Consider the following 16,279-nt stretch of genomic DNA (forward strand, 5'->3'; position numbering starts at 1 on the left):
TCCCCCGTTACGTGTCTCTTCTCTAGAGTAAACACTCCCAATTCATTCAATCTGTCCTCGCAGCTTAAATTCTCCATTCCCTTTATTCGCTTTGTTGCTCTTCTCTGGATTTTTTCCAGTTCTTTGATGTCCTTTTTATAGTGCGGGGCCCAGAATTGTTCTCCGTATTCTAGATGTGGTCTAACCAATGCTTTGCACAGTGGCATGATTACTTTCGAGTCCCTAGTCTCCATTTCCCTTTTTTATACCTGCTAGTATCCTGTTGGCCTTATTTGGTTATGTCTTCCAAGATGCATAACTTTGCATTTATCCACATTGAACATCATTTCCTCTACCTCCCCCATGGCAGCCATTACAAATGGGTTCCTCCCCACTGGGTAGTGCTTCAGAAAGGGAAAAAAAGACACCAGCCCCTATAAGAAGGCACCTCCTCCAGGCCTCAGTGTCTTTTTTTCCCTTTCGGGTAGTGTGTGAGAGGTGGCTTACCCTGGGGGCTGTAGAGGAAAAATTTTGTCCCCCTGCGGCAGCTCCGGCAATCCAGAAGTGAGGGAGGGCAAGCCGAGCCCTTTGTGGAGGTATGTGATCTCCCTGGCCGTATGCGGACCCCTCCGGGGGCAGCTACAGGCGGCGGCGTCTACAGGCGTGCTGCTAATGGCGGCGCGGGATAGCATTGCCCCAGCACGCCTGGCCTGGATTGATCTTGTGTGAAAGCAGGCAGACTTCGGCAGCGGTGCGCGGCGCCAGCGGGTGACGTCTTCTGTCCTCTTAAGGGCGGAAGTAAGCCGACGCCTGTGCGTTCTATTCTGCAGCAGCAGCAGCGTGGGTTATGGCGCCGGTGTGAGCACGCTACAGTTTTGAATACGCGTTACAGCTGGTGAGCCTGGATTGTTTTATTCATTATAGCTGCTACTGTTTTTATGTGTTTTAAAGTTATGTGTGGCATGGTTCCAGCCCTGAGTTCCATGCCACACTAAGTGCATAAATTCCCTGCTTATTAAGTGTTTTGTATTATACAGGGAGTTGGTATTGTGCTTGAGGCATTGTGTGTTAATCACTTGAGCAAGGTATGTGTAGCATTTGCATTTCTGGTATTTTCTTGGCTGTGGTGTGAGTTAATTGCTATGTTTAATTAGTGTCAGGGTGCACCGCTGGATTAATATGGAAGAGGAAAATCGGCAGGCAGCCAAAAAATCAGTGTAAGCCACAGTGTGATTTTTGGGTGTTTTTAATTTTTTTTTTTTTGGGGTTTGGAAATTTTCTTTGTGGTGATCAGGAGATGGTGCATTGGATTGAAAGGTTAATGAAACATGGTGTTTGGGCTGTTGCAGGTCTGAGACCAGCAAGGAGAAGGAGAGTAAAGCCAAACACAAGAGAGTGCACTCACCAAAATGTATATCATGCAATAAAGCTTTGTCTGAAAAGCATGTGGGCAGCCTCTGTGAGGAGTGTAAGGCCCCTCAGCCTCTACCCATGGCTCAAATGACGAACCTAGTGGATATGCTGAAAAAAGCATTAGCGGGGACTTTTGTTACAAAAGAAGACCTGAGCAAAATGTCTGGAAAAAGGAAGCATGTGGTCCTAAGTGACGAGTCGGATGACTCGGTGGAGGACATAACATGTGCTCAGGTGCTGGGTCAGGATCCAGATGAGGATCAAGACATACCTCAGGATAAGTCAGAGGACTTTAATCCAGATATGATCAATAATCTGTTAGAGTTTATCCATAGGGCCCTCAATATTGAGGATCAACAAGAGGACCTTAATTTACAAGAACTGTTGTTCAAGGATAAGAAAAGGAAGGGGAAATGTTTTCCTTTGTCTCAGACTTTGAAAGCTATCATTGCTGAGGAGTGGAAACACCCGGATAAGAGGGTGGCTGTTTCCGCCAGAGTAACAAAAATGTACCCATTCGACAAGGATCAGGTGTCGACATGGGAAGAGGCGCCAAAGGTTGACGCAGCTATCTCTAGACTGTCAAAGAAGACTACACTTCCTTTGGAAGATGTCAATATCTTCAAAGACCCCATGGAGCGTAGGATTGAGCTGGGTCTGAAAAAGCAGTACATTACGGCAGGGGCATCCCTGAAGCCAGTGGCTGCTATGGCTGTTACCTCACGTGTAATGCGAGGCTGGTGCCAGCAATTAGAGGCGGACATTTTGGACGGAATTAAGAGGTCCGAACTTATTAAAACAGTCCAAGATGTTCAATTGGCTGTAGAGTTTATGTGTGAGGCAACTATGGACTCCATATGCCTATCAGCTAGAGCAGGAGCCACTGCAGCGGCGACACGTCGGGCCCTTTGGTTGAAACCATGGGCGGCTGACGTGCAGTCGGAAAACAGCTTGATGAACTAATTACTAAAATCTCGGGGGGGGCAAATCAGTCTGGTTGCCCCAGGATAAAGCTGTCAAAAAGAATGTTCCAGCGAAATTTAATAGATTTCAGCATCAGGAATACAGAGATTCCAGGGCTTATAGGCCAGGAAGGGCCTATAGGAGAGGAAACTGGATGTCTCGAGCGTCCTTTCGTGCCCAAAGAGGGAAAGAAGGGAAGGCTCCTTTCCGAAAGGAGCAACAATGACGCCGTCATACAGAGAGTTGGCGAAACCGTTTTACCAAGCTTGGCGAGAATCCACCACGGACAGGTGGGTTCTGGAAATAATTCAGTCCGGATATCGAATAGAATTTATGAGACTTCCAGGAAATCTCTTTGTGGAGTCTCCAGTACCCAGCGACATGGAGGAGACAGGTGCTATTTTCAAGTCTGGAAGAAATGCTACGACAAGGAGTTGTCGAAGTAGTTCTGAAGAAGCAAGAGAAGCAGGGATGGTTTTCTCGCTTCTTCGTGGTAAAAAAGGCATCAGGAGATCTGTAATCCCAGAATTAAATTGCGGGGATTACATGACGTCCATAGATCTAAAAGACGCCTATCTACATATACCCATCTACACAAACCATCACAAGTTTCTCGGGTTCCGTCTGCAAGGGGTCACTGATCAATTCGTGACTCTTCCCTTCGGCCTGTCGACTTCTCCGCAAACTTTTTCAAAGGTGCTGATTGTGATCATAGCAAAGCTGAGACAGGAGGCGTAAAACTCTGGCCCTATCTCGACAATATTTTAATTGTTGCAGATTCAGAAGAACTGGTAAGGGAACACACAGAGTTAGTGCTCAAATGTCTGGAACATCATGGATGGCTGATCAACGTAAAGAAGAGTCAACTGGTGCCAGTTCAAAAGATTACATACTTGGGGGTATCAATAGATACTCAAAACATGACAGTGTCTCTCACGGAGACCAGAAGAGAGAAATTGGTACACCAAGTAGGATCAATTATAAGGAGATCAGTCGTGTCATCCTAAGACTGCATGGAGATACTGGGATTGATGGCAGCCGCATTAGAGACAGTACCATGGGCAAGGTTCCACACAAGGAAATTCCAAAGTTGCTTCCTGTCACAATGGAACAAGAACAGCAAAGATCTTACTCAGAAGATAATATTAACAAGGGCCGCAAAGTCAGATTTGGCCTGGTGGTCAGACGTGGAACGACTAGAAGCAGGAAAATTGTTTGCAGTAGTCAACCAGGTCACGGTAACAACAGATGCCAGCCAAGGAGGCTGGGGAAGCGACATGCGGTCAGTCCATTGCACAAGGACGGTGGTCTCCAAGGTGGCAAGCCGCACATTCCAATCTCAGGGAAATGAAGGCGGTGGTCATGGCGTGTCAGGAGTTCCAGGATCAGCTGATAGCCAGAGACATAAACATAAGATCGGGCAATCAGGCGGTAGTCTCGTACATAAACCGTCAAGGCGGGACGAGAAGTCGACGCCTCATGGAAATAACATCCCAGTTATTGGAATGGGCAGAGTGTCATGTACACAGCATTTCGGCAGTCTTCCTGGCAGGGAAAGATAATCTGGCTGCGGACTCATTAAGCAGAACAGAGTGCCTACCGGGCGAGTGGGCGCTCAACGACAACCTGTTCAGCATGATAGTAGAGAAATGGGGGTGGCCACCGGTGGATCTTATGGCCACAAGTCGCAACAAAAAAGTCCCAAGGTACTTCTCAAGGTTCAGAGATCCACAAGCGGAGCAGGTAGATGCCCTGACAGCAGAGTGGAACATGTCCAGAGCGCATGTCTTCCCGCCGATTCCAGTCATTCCGCGCCTACTGATAAAGATACAGAGAGAGGAGACGGAAGTGATAGCAATACTTCTGTATTGGCCAAGGAGGGCGTGGTTTGCTACAGTGATGCAAATGGCAGTGGACGGACCATGGTTCCTACCCGAATGGGCCGATGATCTAGTCCAAGGCCAAGTATGTCAACCGCAGCCACCAGCATGGAAACTGACAGCCTGGCTTCTGAAACCGCTAAATTAAAATCTAAAGGTTTCTGTGATTTAGTGATCAACACTTTGCTTAAATCAAGGAAACAATCGACATCCAAAATATATTATTGAGTGTGGAAGAGATACTTGTCCTGGCGTAGTTCAAACCAACAAATACCGAGTAAAGTTGCTTCAGTACTTGGATTTCTACAGGCAGGTTTACAACTGGACTTATCAGTAAGTACTTTGAAAGTAAAAATATCAGCATTGGGAGCAATGTTAGATTGGGATCTGGCAGAGAACAGATACATACGCAGGTTTATCCAGGCTGCGAAAAGGATAAAACCAAGATTTAGGTCGCCAGAGGCACCGTGGGACTTAAATTTAGTTTTAGGGGTTTTGACGGAAGCACCGTTCGAGCCGCTACAAGAGGCTACACTTAAGTTACTTTCCTGGAAAGTCAGTTTTTTAGTGGCAATAACCTCCGCAAGGAGGGTGTCGGAGTTGCAGGCACTTTGGGTGGAGGAGCCCTTTTTGAATTTTTTTGAAGACCGGGTAGTGCTGCGAACTAACCCTGAATTTTTACCTAAAGTTGTATCAGACTTTCACATCAACCAGGATATAATCCTACCTTGTTTTTGTGCCAATCCGTCAAATGTGAAAGAAGAGCGATTACACAGATTAGATGTTGTGAGAGCGCTGAAGATTTACGTACAGAATACGAAAAGCATCCGGAAATCGAAGAATTTATCCGTTTTAACGGAAGGAGTAAACAAGGGTCAAGCTGCATCAAAAGCCACATTGGCTTGATGGATCAAGGCCTGTATCTGCAGAGCATATCAGATTAGGCAGAGAGAGCCTCCAGTGGGTCTGAAGGCCCATTCCACAAGGGCGGTTGCATCTTCCTGGGCAGAGAAAGGATCTGCCTCAGTATTGGAGTTGTGCAAAGCAGCCGGGTGGTCATCCATTCATACCTTCACGAGGCACTATCGTGTGGATGTGATGTTGTCATCAGATGCTAAGGTCGGGAGGAGCGTCCTTAGTGCGGTGATATAAGAAAAGAGGCTGAAGCAGTACCTTATTATTTAATTTGAAGTCTGGAGTGAAGTAACTCTGGTTTCGTGAGTATGCCCTCCCATATATCAACTGCTAGGGTATTACCCATTTGTAATGGCTGCCATGGGGGAGGTAGAGGAAATATCAGATTATTACCTGGTAATATGTTTTCCTATACTCCACCATGGCAGCATATATCCTGTCCCGATGTGTTATGACTGTTAACATGTGTTATGCGGATTAATGATGTTTTTTTGTCTTAAAGCTGGAGAATGCAAAGACACTGAGGCCAGGAGGAGGTGCCTTCTTATAGGGGCTGGTGTCTTTTTTTCCCTTTCTGAAGCACTACCCAGTGGGGAGGAACCCATTTGTAATGGCTGCCATGGTGGAGTAGAGGAAAACATATTACCAGGTAATAATCTGATATTTTCTACCTTGTTGCCCACTCATCTAATTTATTAAGGTCTCGTTGAAGCGTGGAGTTATCCTCGGGTGATCTAATCACTCTGCTCAGTTTTGTGTCATCAGCAAAGATGGAAACATTGCTGAGTATACCCACCCCAATGTCGTTAATAAATATGTTAAATAAAATGGGCCCTAGCACCGACCCCTGTGGCACTCCACTTAGTACTGGTATCATATCTGATACTGCTCCGTTCATACCCACTCTCTGTTCTCTGTTACACAGCCAGTTCCCTACCCATCTACAAATTCGTTCCCCAAGTCCCAGATCCTCCATTTTTTTTATCAACCTCTTATGAGGCACTGTATCAAAAGCCTTAGCAAAATCTAGGAAGACCACATCTACAGCATTTCCAGTATCAAGGTTGTTGCTGACATCCTCATAGAAGCTTAGTAAATTTATTTGGCATGAGCGATTTTTTTTTTTTTTACAAACCCATTTTGTCTAATACTGATTAAAATATGGAGATCCCATCCCTTAAAAATCCCTTAAATAATTTACCCACTTTCGATGTTAAGCTCACAGGTCTGTAATTAGCTGGGTCATCCCGATGAAAGAGAGTTCACAAAAACGTAATACAGAGGGGTTGCTAATGTCTTTTTTCGCAGTCATTGGGACCCCCGCCGAACATGCAGTCACTGACGATATTGTCAGATTGCATGTTCAGATGATTGGAGTCATCGTTAACAATATGGTGGGCACACACAATATCGTTATCATGCATATTGTTCATGCAAATCGTATAGCGTGTACCCAGCTTATGCTAAATTTCAGTAGATCACCTATCTTATGGGGGGTCTGAGAATCAGTTAGCTCCACCTATAACTTTACTTACCATAGATTTACAGATGGAAATACATATACACGGAATGCTCGTTGGTGTAAATCTTTGCTTCATAAATACCATTGTCCTCTTCTCGCAAATCACTGAGACATAATGAGAATCCCGTGTACCCTGATGCATGGCGAATCCAAAATACACTGTTGACCTCTAAATGTTAGGTTGACTTGGAACACGGTGGATCCCCCGCAAGTTGCAGAAAGTGTATGGTGGGACACCTCCGAGGCGATACCTGGTGCCACAAAAAATATAGAACACAATGTAAAAGAGTTTCTGGATTTCTAATAAAATATAATGGGTACAATATACTTTCTCTTGTTTTCTGTGACTTTGTTTGTAATATATCATCCACCTAAAAATGTAAACAATTAGTACACCGCCAGTGGGCAACGCATGACAAAATAGTAGGACTTCCACTGACTAGCCTTGGTATCTCTTTGAATTCTGATGACTCAGGTAAATCTCAGGTTAGTAGGATGCCCGGTGAATTCAGGTTGATGTAGCCGATAATGCGCCACTGACTTCGGAATGTCCAAGAAAATGGGCCGGACATGCCCCCATTTTTGGGAAAATTCCCTGTTGCTACTGGATCACCGCTCCCCAAACAGTAGCAACATGTCAATCCTACTATAAACTTTGGAGGTCCTCAACGCAGTATCAGAGCCCTAAGCGTACTTGCCTACATCAATCATATCCTCAACGGGAGATGCACCGAGAAGGAAAGTAGGTGGTCGGTGATGGGTCAGGGCAATTACGTCATTAGGCCCAGCCTCCTCTTGGGAAAATGGAGTGTATTTTCATAGGGGTGGGGCTAAAATGGCATGATTAGAATAGAAGTGCATCATTAGGTCCTGTACCAGGACCACAGGTTCACTGTATTTTATTCTATTCTGTCCACTTCACTAGGAAGGGAGAAGTATGTGGGAGTGGTGACTCTGAGGTGCAGGAGCAGGGGACTACCCAAAAAAATGGGAGCCTCCCGTAGAAATGGGGAGATTATGCAAGCATGCCCTTAATGACAGCTCTTTACAGAACTGGACAAATAGGCAACATCATCAATAATAGTACAAAATGTATAAACATCTCTCTTGTCTGGACTATTGTCACATTTACTTTACATAACGGCGGCTTCTGAAATCAGCCTTTCAGGTGCAAATTTAAAGCGGCACCTACATTAAATTAAAGACTGCCAGAATACACTTAGGGGGTGATTTAGGATCACTCGAAGGGGCCGAAGTCAGCACCCACCCCTTCTTCGGTGGACTCCGATGGAAATAAAAGTCAGTTTAGACTGAATTTTATTTCTAACTGGGAGATAAACCATTTGATTTACATGTATTTGCGTACATCCTCTTGCATGGTACCGAGGGTATTCAGCGGCGGGGGTTCGGCTGGGTGGCGTTGAGGGGCTCGCTAAGCAGCTAATGACTGCTGCCTAGAAAGCTAACCGGAATAACCCCCTTACTGTAAGTGCCTCTTAAAATTTGCACCTGAAACCCCACTGGGTCTTCTTTAGACTAGTAATCATTTAAACGGGAATTAACTTCAATTTATACTGTACGTCTAAATATTTACGTTCCATACGTGCGCAGGGAAAATAAAGGCAATTTAACGATTTAAATATATTTTTTTGTTTTGTAAAACATTTCTAAGCAATATTCCCTTTACGTTACTCCCAACAAACATTGGACGGTCACAATTTGATGCACTTACCCCATATTGGTACCAGGAGAATGAGGAACAACACCATTATGTCCTAGCCCACTGCTCTGCGGAGATCGTCTGTCCCCACAGAAGACCGCTGTTTCTTTTACTGGAAAAGTTACTTATTGTCTTTTTTTTTTCTCTTTTTAAATAAAAAGCAGGGAGGGTCCGTAGTTTCCTATATGGCCCGTGGCCAGGCATAATTCCCTGAAGTTACATTGTACTATAATCAGCGTATATGGGACAGTGATAATAATTCATGTAGTTTATATATTATTTTATATGTCATCGTCCATCCGCCATAGAAGTCTTTTAAGTGTAAGTATAGAAGACTTACATACTATAGACCTCTCTCTGATAGTGGCCCATTCCTGGAGCTATCTTCTATTTCTATTGTAACTGGAGGTTGAGGAGAATCTCCGATTGTGAAACGATGTAGCTGCGGTTGTCAAAAAGTTATGCATTTTTGTTGACCATTTCCCGGTTGGATGGGATGCTCCCAGACTGGCACATAAAGTGGGCATTATCTGCAGGGGGGTGGCCAAATTTTCATCCTGTAATGAGAGGAGCTTGATGGATCCGAGTGTTCATGTCTAATGGAGATTAGATGTAGGCCTCATGAATTGCTGGGTTGGTCGACATGGGTTATAAGGCGTGGTGCTTTCACACCACACCTCGACCCAGGTCAATGCGTCAGCGACCCTATAATTACCTGGGTTTATTTGGCGATATGAATGGGGTATCAAAATGCTCATTGTGGTGATAAACTTTTATTTTTTTTGTAGGAGGGCTATTGGCAAAATTCCGGGTCACAGATGGGCTACTGATCCTACTGGTCCGTCTTGGGCTTCTAGATGCAGATTAATCAAAAATAGTTAACTATATTTTTGTAGCATCGTTTTTGTGCTGTATCTGCTATAGCCATCCTGAACTTATTGCATACTGTATGTGTCAGTATATGGGTATATCTCTGTGTGCCTCATGTACCCAAGGGAACACCACTGTGCATTATAAACTCAAAACTGGCAAGCTGGACAACCACAACTATCATATTTCCGGAATAGAATAAGAAATTTTCTTATCTACACAGCAAATATATTTATCTACCGCGTAGGCTGAAAAACCCACAAATGATGTTTGTTAAGCTCTCTTCGTGCTATGTACAACCAGATGTGTCTCTGCAAAGGAGAAGAGAGAGGGTGGCGGAGAATCTTATTAAACATGTTCTCTGCCTTGTTCCTTCTGTGCTTGATGACCAAAGGATCTTCAGGTAAGCGGAATTGTTATTATATTATCCATGGGTCTGAGTACTTCACAAGGAACCCCGAGGCCCCTTCACTACAGCAACCTCCACTCTCCTTAGAGCCAGTAGGACCGTTATAAAGAGTAGCATGACCTTGGATTGATGGTGTTGTCGTATAGTCCGGTGAATTTGGGCAGATGTTCCGACTGCTAATTTTAGTATCAGGCTGTATATATGGTTTCACCAGAACTAGAGCTTTGTATCCTAACTAAAATGTAATCCCAAAGGTGGTCTTCATATCTTTGGGTCATAAGACACAAGAAAGTGCGGTGTGGTCATTACCACCAAGAGCCAGTGGTAGATCTAATAAACCTTCGTGTTTGGGGCATAATTAAGTATTCAAAAGAACAATAATAAACAAATACAGTTTAGTAATTCTCGTAACTAAATATATGACTAGTATGTATGAGGGCAGTAGCAGCTGATTGGTTCATACTTTATCTCTCTCCAAGGTTTCACACATCTCCCACATTGTGTTATGGGGCATGGTGGGAATTAAAACAATGGCAACAAAATAGTGTGATGTCACAGCTCACAGGGTGAGGATTCAACTGACCCCCTGCATACGCTGTTTCACTCTCGCTCCGTTTTTGGAGCAAGGGGGAACCGGCGCATGCGGCCGCTGAAACAGCGAGACTCGCTGCTAAATGCAGCGGGCTCCCTGCATTAGCCGCGACCCTCGCTGTTTGGGGGAATCCTCGCCGTCCTCTGAACCTCGCCCCCGGAACGTTGAATAGGGTGAGTGGCCGGCATGGGGGTTCGCTTGTTTTCTGCGATCCCATCCCCCCGTTTAACCTCCTTGCCGGTCGCATTGAATACACCCCCTAAATATTACTGCAATCAATTTGATTTAACTATCTGTGCTCATCCATGGATATACTTAAAACCTGGATCATTAGGGTCAACCTGGCACAGTAAGCAGACCCAGGGGCCCCTTCATCAGCCTCAGTACTGGTAAATTAGTACCTGCTCCCCGCCTCTTGGTGGCAGTGTCTGTGGGTGGTGCTTCTTTGTGATATGAATATGACGCTACTCTAAAATTTTTGGAGCGACAATTCTGTATGTTGGAAATCAACATTGTTAAACTGATCATTTATGTTTTTTTTTTGGGAGGGGGGTCTTTTTTAAATGAAGGTAACGTGGCTCTATGTGGAAATAAGATCAACACACTACATGGAACCCTAGGACAGTCTCAAGTATTGGTCCAACTGAATATAACTGCAGGGTCCGAAAGCTTTGCCATTTGGAGGAAACGTGGAAACCAACAAACGAGAATGCTGCATTACAATCTCAAGACCAAAGAGGTGGATCCGGGGGACGGTAGATTCCAGTACAATGACAGCAGTGCCAGGGTCACTCTGCTCCAGGTACAGAGGGGAGACGAAGGATTGTACGAGATAACAACAGTTGAGTCCACAAATACAGAACCGTTTTGCAAGTTTGACCTCAAAGTTTACGGTAAGATCTATGGAAAGTGGCCCCTGGTGGTAACGAGGAGATGTTTATATAGGAAAGGTTACCATGGGATTGTGGCCCTGGAGTGCGCTCTAGTGCTCCGAATGAGACAACATTTAAACTACAGATGACTCAAATGATGCGCTAGTCACTTTTTAATACAAAATAAATATTAAGCAAGCATATTAAAGGGAACTATGGGCATTAAAAATATTCGCAGAAACACAGGGGGCATTATGGGCCTGATTCATGATCAATCATCTCTCCGGAGTGAGGTGTCAGAGGTTTCAAATGGTCCTTTCTGAATTAAAAAAATAGATGGTCACAGAAACATGCAGGTTAACGTTTCAAGGCCCGCAGGCCTCTTCGTTGGGACAGCAGCCTGTGTGTGCAGGAAAGTGTGGTCTTTTTGCACCACGCTTTCCTGTGTACAGAGGCTGCTGTCCCAACGAAGAGGCCTGCGGGCCTTGAAACGTTAACCTGCCTGTTTCTGTGACCATCTATTTTTTTAATTCAGAAAGGACTATTTGAAAATTCAGTGCCACCTCTAAGTTCCTTGGGATGCTGTTACTTTTATATATATATATAACATTCAAGCTGTTTGGAGTGCATGGCCTTGTGCCAGCTATGCCACAACCCATTTTAAAAGTGGGCGTGGCCTTTCAGGAGATAGGCAACGCTCATTTATGCATGGTATCGGCTCTTTGTCTTACCAGAACATATGTTTTTGCTCTTTGCCTCGGATTGGTTGGCCACCCCTGCACTAGAGCGTACCCAGCGTCAGACTCCCTGCAGTTCTAATACAGAGGTGACCAGATATTACAGGCTGGCAGTCCTTTGTATAATTGCAGAAGACGCTGGTCCCTAAATCAAGGTGTAGAGTTTGTAACGAAGCCAATCCTATATTTTACTGTAACAGAACAGATCTCCGGGTTATCGGTCGGCTTGGAGCCTGGTTTTCAGAATGACAACTGTTTGTTCAGAGTGACTTGCGATGTGAGGACGGGAGAGGACGTCTCTTTCAGCTGGACTCAAGACCAGAAGACTTTAAATCACAACCGCAACAGATTAGTGATTGTCATCACCGCGGACAACAATAACAGCTCGTACACTTGTACGGCCAAGAACCCTGTAAGCGAGGACTCCATTACACTGCCATTGGGAGAGATGTGCGGCCCGGAACAAGGTAATGTTCCCGTGATCACACATTGGGCAGTTACAGTGCACATCACATATTGGGCTACGGCTGGTATGATTGATTAAAGGGTCTCCTGTGTAATATGCAGCAGGGATGGGAATGTGAGTGGCCAATTGCTTCTTATGCCAATCTCGATCATACAAAGAGATTAACAGTGGCAGCTCTAGATGCAGGGCTGCAGCACAGTTGAAGATTCAAATAGGGGAGCCACACCCATGGCCAGTGAGTCAGTTTGGAATGGCAGTTGGTGGCATGGGGTGTGGCTCTCCTATTTGAATTTTGAACTGTGCTGCAACCCCGCCCCATGTAACTGCCACTGGTAAGTAGTAACCTCCAAGGAAATGAATAGACAATACAGGTGTCTGTCCCACCAATACCGAAATTCCCCCAGAAGGGCAGACAAGTCTCCCGGAGCTGGCATCACCCAGTACGAACATGATGCAATCGGATCCCTCTTAGCACCCCCTCCACCCCGTACAGCTGCTGTGCCCGGAATTGAACTGACGATTTCAGAGTAGTCAGGTGGCAGTGCTAACCACTACTCCAACCGTGCTGCAAGCCGGACATTAGTTATTCAGTAGTCCCTCCTTTTTTTCGACAGCGGCTGCAGCCCAGGGAGGTTTCTCTGGGGGCAGCCAAGCAGTCCTTCCGGAGCGTACCCTATATTCAGGACTGCGTGCCTAATTCACCACGGTTCGCTAATCAGAAAATTTGCAATCCATTTGATTATTAAAAGACTTAGCGTGCGCATGCCTGCCCGCAATTAGCAAATAAACATCCATATGCGTACAAGTCGCAGAGTAGTCAGTTTGATTGACAGGAAGCCAGATTTTACAGGCGGAGAGATGGGTTTTGTGTGTGTGTGTGTGTGTGAAAATGCAGTCAGGCAAAGGTTAACCCTGCAGAGGCGCAGCTGGTAACTTGCTGATTGCCACTAACCACACAGCTGTCATGTGACCAAGACACATGGGGGGGGGGGGGGTTATCAGGTTAAGCAGACCGCCTTATTTGCCTATTGTGCTAAACATCTGCCACCTGGATTTCCGCCTCACCACAGCTCCTCTGTACTTTTCAAGCACACGTGTCTATAAACCAGGGCTGGGCAACACGGCCCTCCAGATGTTAATGAACTACACATTCCAGGATGCTTTGCATTAGTTTTGCTATGTGGCCATGCTGAAACTGATGCAAGGCATGCTGGGATGTGTAGTTCATTAACATCTGTTGATATCCCTCTGAACTTTACGGAGAAAAAGCGAAAGCTACAGTGACATCATGACATCAGCCGCTGAGCCATTGGAGCTTACAATCTTGAGCGATTATCGGCGGTCAGGACATGCGTCTAAGTCACACTGCGAATGCACCATGACAGGTCCTACATTCCCAATCATCAGAAGCCCATTAAGCTACTATTATATTTTTGGTGTATATGTGTGTGTAAGAAAACCACAAATCGTATGTGTTTTACCTCCGATTCCGATCCGAAGTTAAAACACTACGGTAATTCATAAAGGTATTGCGGGTTATTGAGTCCATGACCATATTTATAATACCTGTAATAATCTAGATGACATCATTCCTTTATAATATTCTAGTTGTGATGATGTCATAACTCAACCTTAATAGTGATATTATGAATTCAATAGATTATCTTGTATATATTGCAATATTTTTATTGTCTGATTTCGGTTTTGTTTCTAGTTAAGAGGATACTGAAGATGGTGGCCATATATATTCTATTTGGAGTTGCCATTATTCTGATTATCGCAATAGTCTTCATAATGAAAGTATGCCTCCGCAAAGTAGGTAAGTACGTGTCACACTGGGGTGACACTAATCTAGGGGGTGTCTTTGAGTCTGACTATCACAAAATTATGTATGAGAGAGCTGTGTGAGTTTTGAACTAAATGTAAACTTCAGATGCTGAACTTCTAAGACGCCTCCTCCAAACGTTCTGGAAAGTCGGTATCGTTGTGTGGGTGGTGGTGGCAGCAGTAAGCTGAGGTGAGACCTGATGGCGCGGTTTGCACAGCGGACGGTTAATCATAGACTGTGCATTGGAATGGACCACAATGCATGCGTGTGACGGTCGTGAGCGATCAGGTCTTGCAAATTGCTCGGTGATTAACAGGAAGTGGGCGTGGGCATGAGGTTACCTCTTCTTCCTCATCCCATTCCTCTGCCAGTAGCGAGGAATCGGGCTCCCCTAAGCGCCAGCGTAAGTTTGCTAGGTTGCTAAGTGGTGAAGAAGGTTGGTGGTGACGCGCCCTAAGAGGGATAAGGTTCCAGCTGAACCTCTGTCCTATTCACATATGGTGCATTGCGCAAAGACAGCCGTCACTAGAGTTTTGCATAAGGGGATTAAGGATAAAATTAAGAAGGGCAAATTTGTTGATATCTTCACGTTGACTACAGACATGAAGAAAGAATTCGACAAGGCTCTAAAAAAGCGGCAGGCTCTGGGGATAACTTCTGGCTTAAGGGGTTCTTGAAATTTGCCACGTGTTATTTAGACACCAGGCCTGACGAGCACATAAATGTGTTAAGGTTCATGTTTCTAGTGAAAAAGACCGTTTTGTCAAACAAAGGTTGTGCCTGGAGGGATTACGATGAGAAATTTTGAACCAAGAAGGCCCCTTCGACTCTTAGGGCCTTATTCTGTTGCATGGCACGACTGGGTTGCCTTTCAGACGGCCTCGGGGGGCAGCGGTAAGTCGATGACTGTTGGCTGGCTTTCGTGTGGGCTTACTACACATTGGCCGGCATCTCGTTCCATGCCCGACTGCGCTCAGAACACAATCCTAACAGGTCTTTCATACTCACGAAGGCTCTGCGGGGCTGGGCTAGGGAGCAGCCATTTCCTGCAGACTCTCTGCATTTGCATTTTCATTTTTTGGCACCTTTAGTATCAGCTAGTGGCGGCTAGTAAGAGGTCTGCTGATACTTCACGTTTGTGGTCTTTCAGGATGGGCTGGTTATGTGCAAGATCCGACGTTCCAAGACTAAGCAAGGGTCGCTGGGTGTCTTTGCAAGCTCAGGCTTCCAGTGACATCTGCCCAGCCGCACTGGCTACCTACGGCTTATTTGCCTCATAGGCCTGCTGCAGCCTCTCAGTTTTTGGTACATGATGATGCTCTGATGCGCTCTCAGTTTGCTGCTGTGTTGAAGCGTTGTTTAGCAGCTTTGGGCTTGTGGGCGGCCGATTACGGTACTCAATCATTCCGTATTGGTGCGGCCACCAGTACTGCGGCATCCAGGCTTCCAGCGTCTGTCATTCAGGAATTGGGGGTGTGAAGGGAATTTTAAAATGTTTTCCTCCAAATCCTGAACTAATTACAATTGGCTCCCCCTCAAGTCCACCGGAGATTAAGATGAAGGTTTTCACCTTCACTTGGGTCCTTCTAACGTTTTGTGGTGTATGCTAACATTACAGTTTAAGTTTTTGCTGATGTTAACCGATTAGGGTTCTCTTTTTCAGCTCCCCCCATCAACAACACGTGCTCAGGTTTGGTTCATTGGGCATTCCTTTATTGTATGGGCTTAGAAGCATCCTTTAGCTGCCAGGGCGTCTTTTTTGTTACGTGTGCAGACTGTGCATTGGTTCAGTGTCAGGGGCCTGAGCTGGGACAGTTGTGATTCACTTTGTGTTGATGTGTTGTTATTCACCTTGGTGGGAATGATTTGGGCCGGGTGACCGGCGTGGGTCTCCTATTGAAAGCAGAGGCCAACTTGGAGAGGATAGCTGGCCAGCGGTGCTTGTCGTGTGGCCCAACATTGTACCTTGTTTCCAATGGAGAGGCTGTGGTCATTTGTCAGCTATTTATAGGGCCAGGCAGAAAGTTCATTTTGCGGTTTCCAAAGTTGTGACGGTCATATCCATGACCTTTTAGCTTATGCAGTTGTTGTCCCTGTCTGTATTTTTTATTGC

The 16,279-nt window shown here is 45.4% G+C and overlaps 1 protein-coding gene across 8 annotated transcripts in view; it reads left to right on the forward strand.

The window, feature by feature from the left end:
* The window catches only part of LOC146050450 (signaling lymphocytic activation molecule-like), a 73,420-nt gene that overhangs the window by 55,349 nt on the left and 1,792 nt on the right, over window positions 1-16,279 (forward strand). For 2 of the 8 annotated variants that reach the window (XM_083167468.1, XM_083167466.1), the window contains 4 exons: window positions 9,510-9,665; window positions 10,812-11,156; window positions 12,073-12,339; window positions 14,053-14,157. In XM_083167468.1, coding sequence (XP_083023594.1) covers window positions 9,554-9,665; window positions 10,812-11,156; window positions 12,073-12,339; window positions 14,053-14,157 — 829 coding nt within the window. In that variant the 5' untranslated portion in view covers window positions 9,510-9,553. Of the gene's footprint in view, window positions 1-428; window positions 9,666-10,811; window positions 11,157-12,072; window positions 12,340-14,052; window positions 14,158-16,279 lie in introns of those variants that run through there. The other 6 variants (XR_014466311.1, XR_014466313.1, XM_083167467.1 and 3 more) reach the window with 5 other exon arrangements.

Source organism: Crinia signifera, chromosome 12, assembly GCF_055691185.1.
Source record: "Crinia signifera chromosome 12, ASM5569118v1, whole genome shotgun sequence".
Taxonomy (NCBI): domain Eukaryota; kingdom Metazoa; phylum Chordata; class Amphibia; order Anura; family Myobatrachidae; genus Crinia; species Crinia signifera.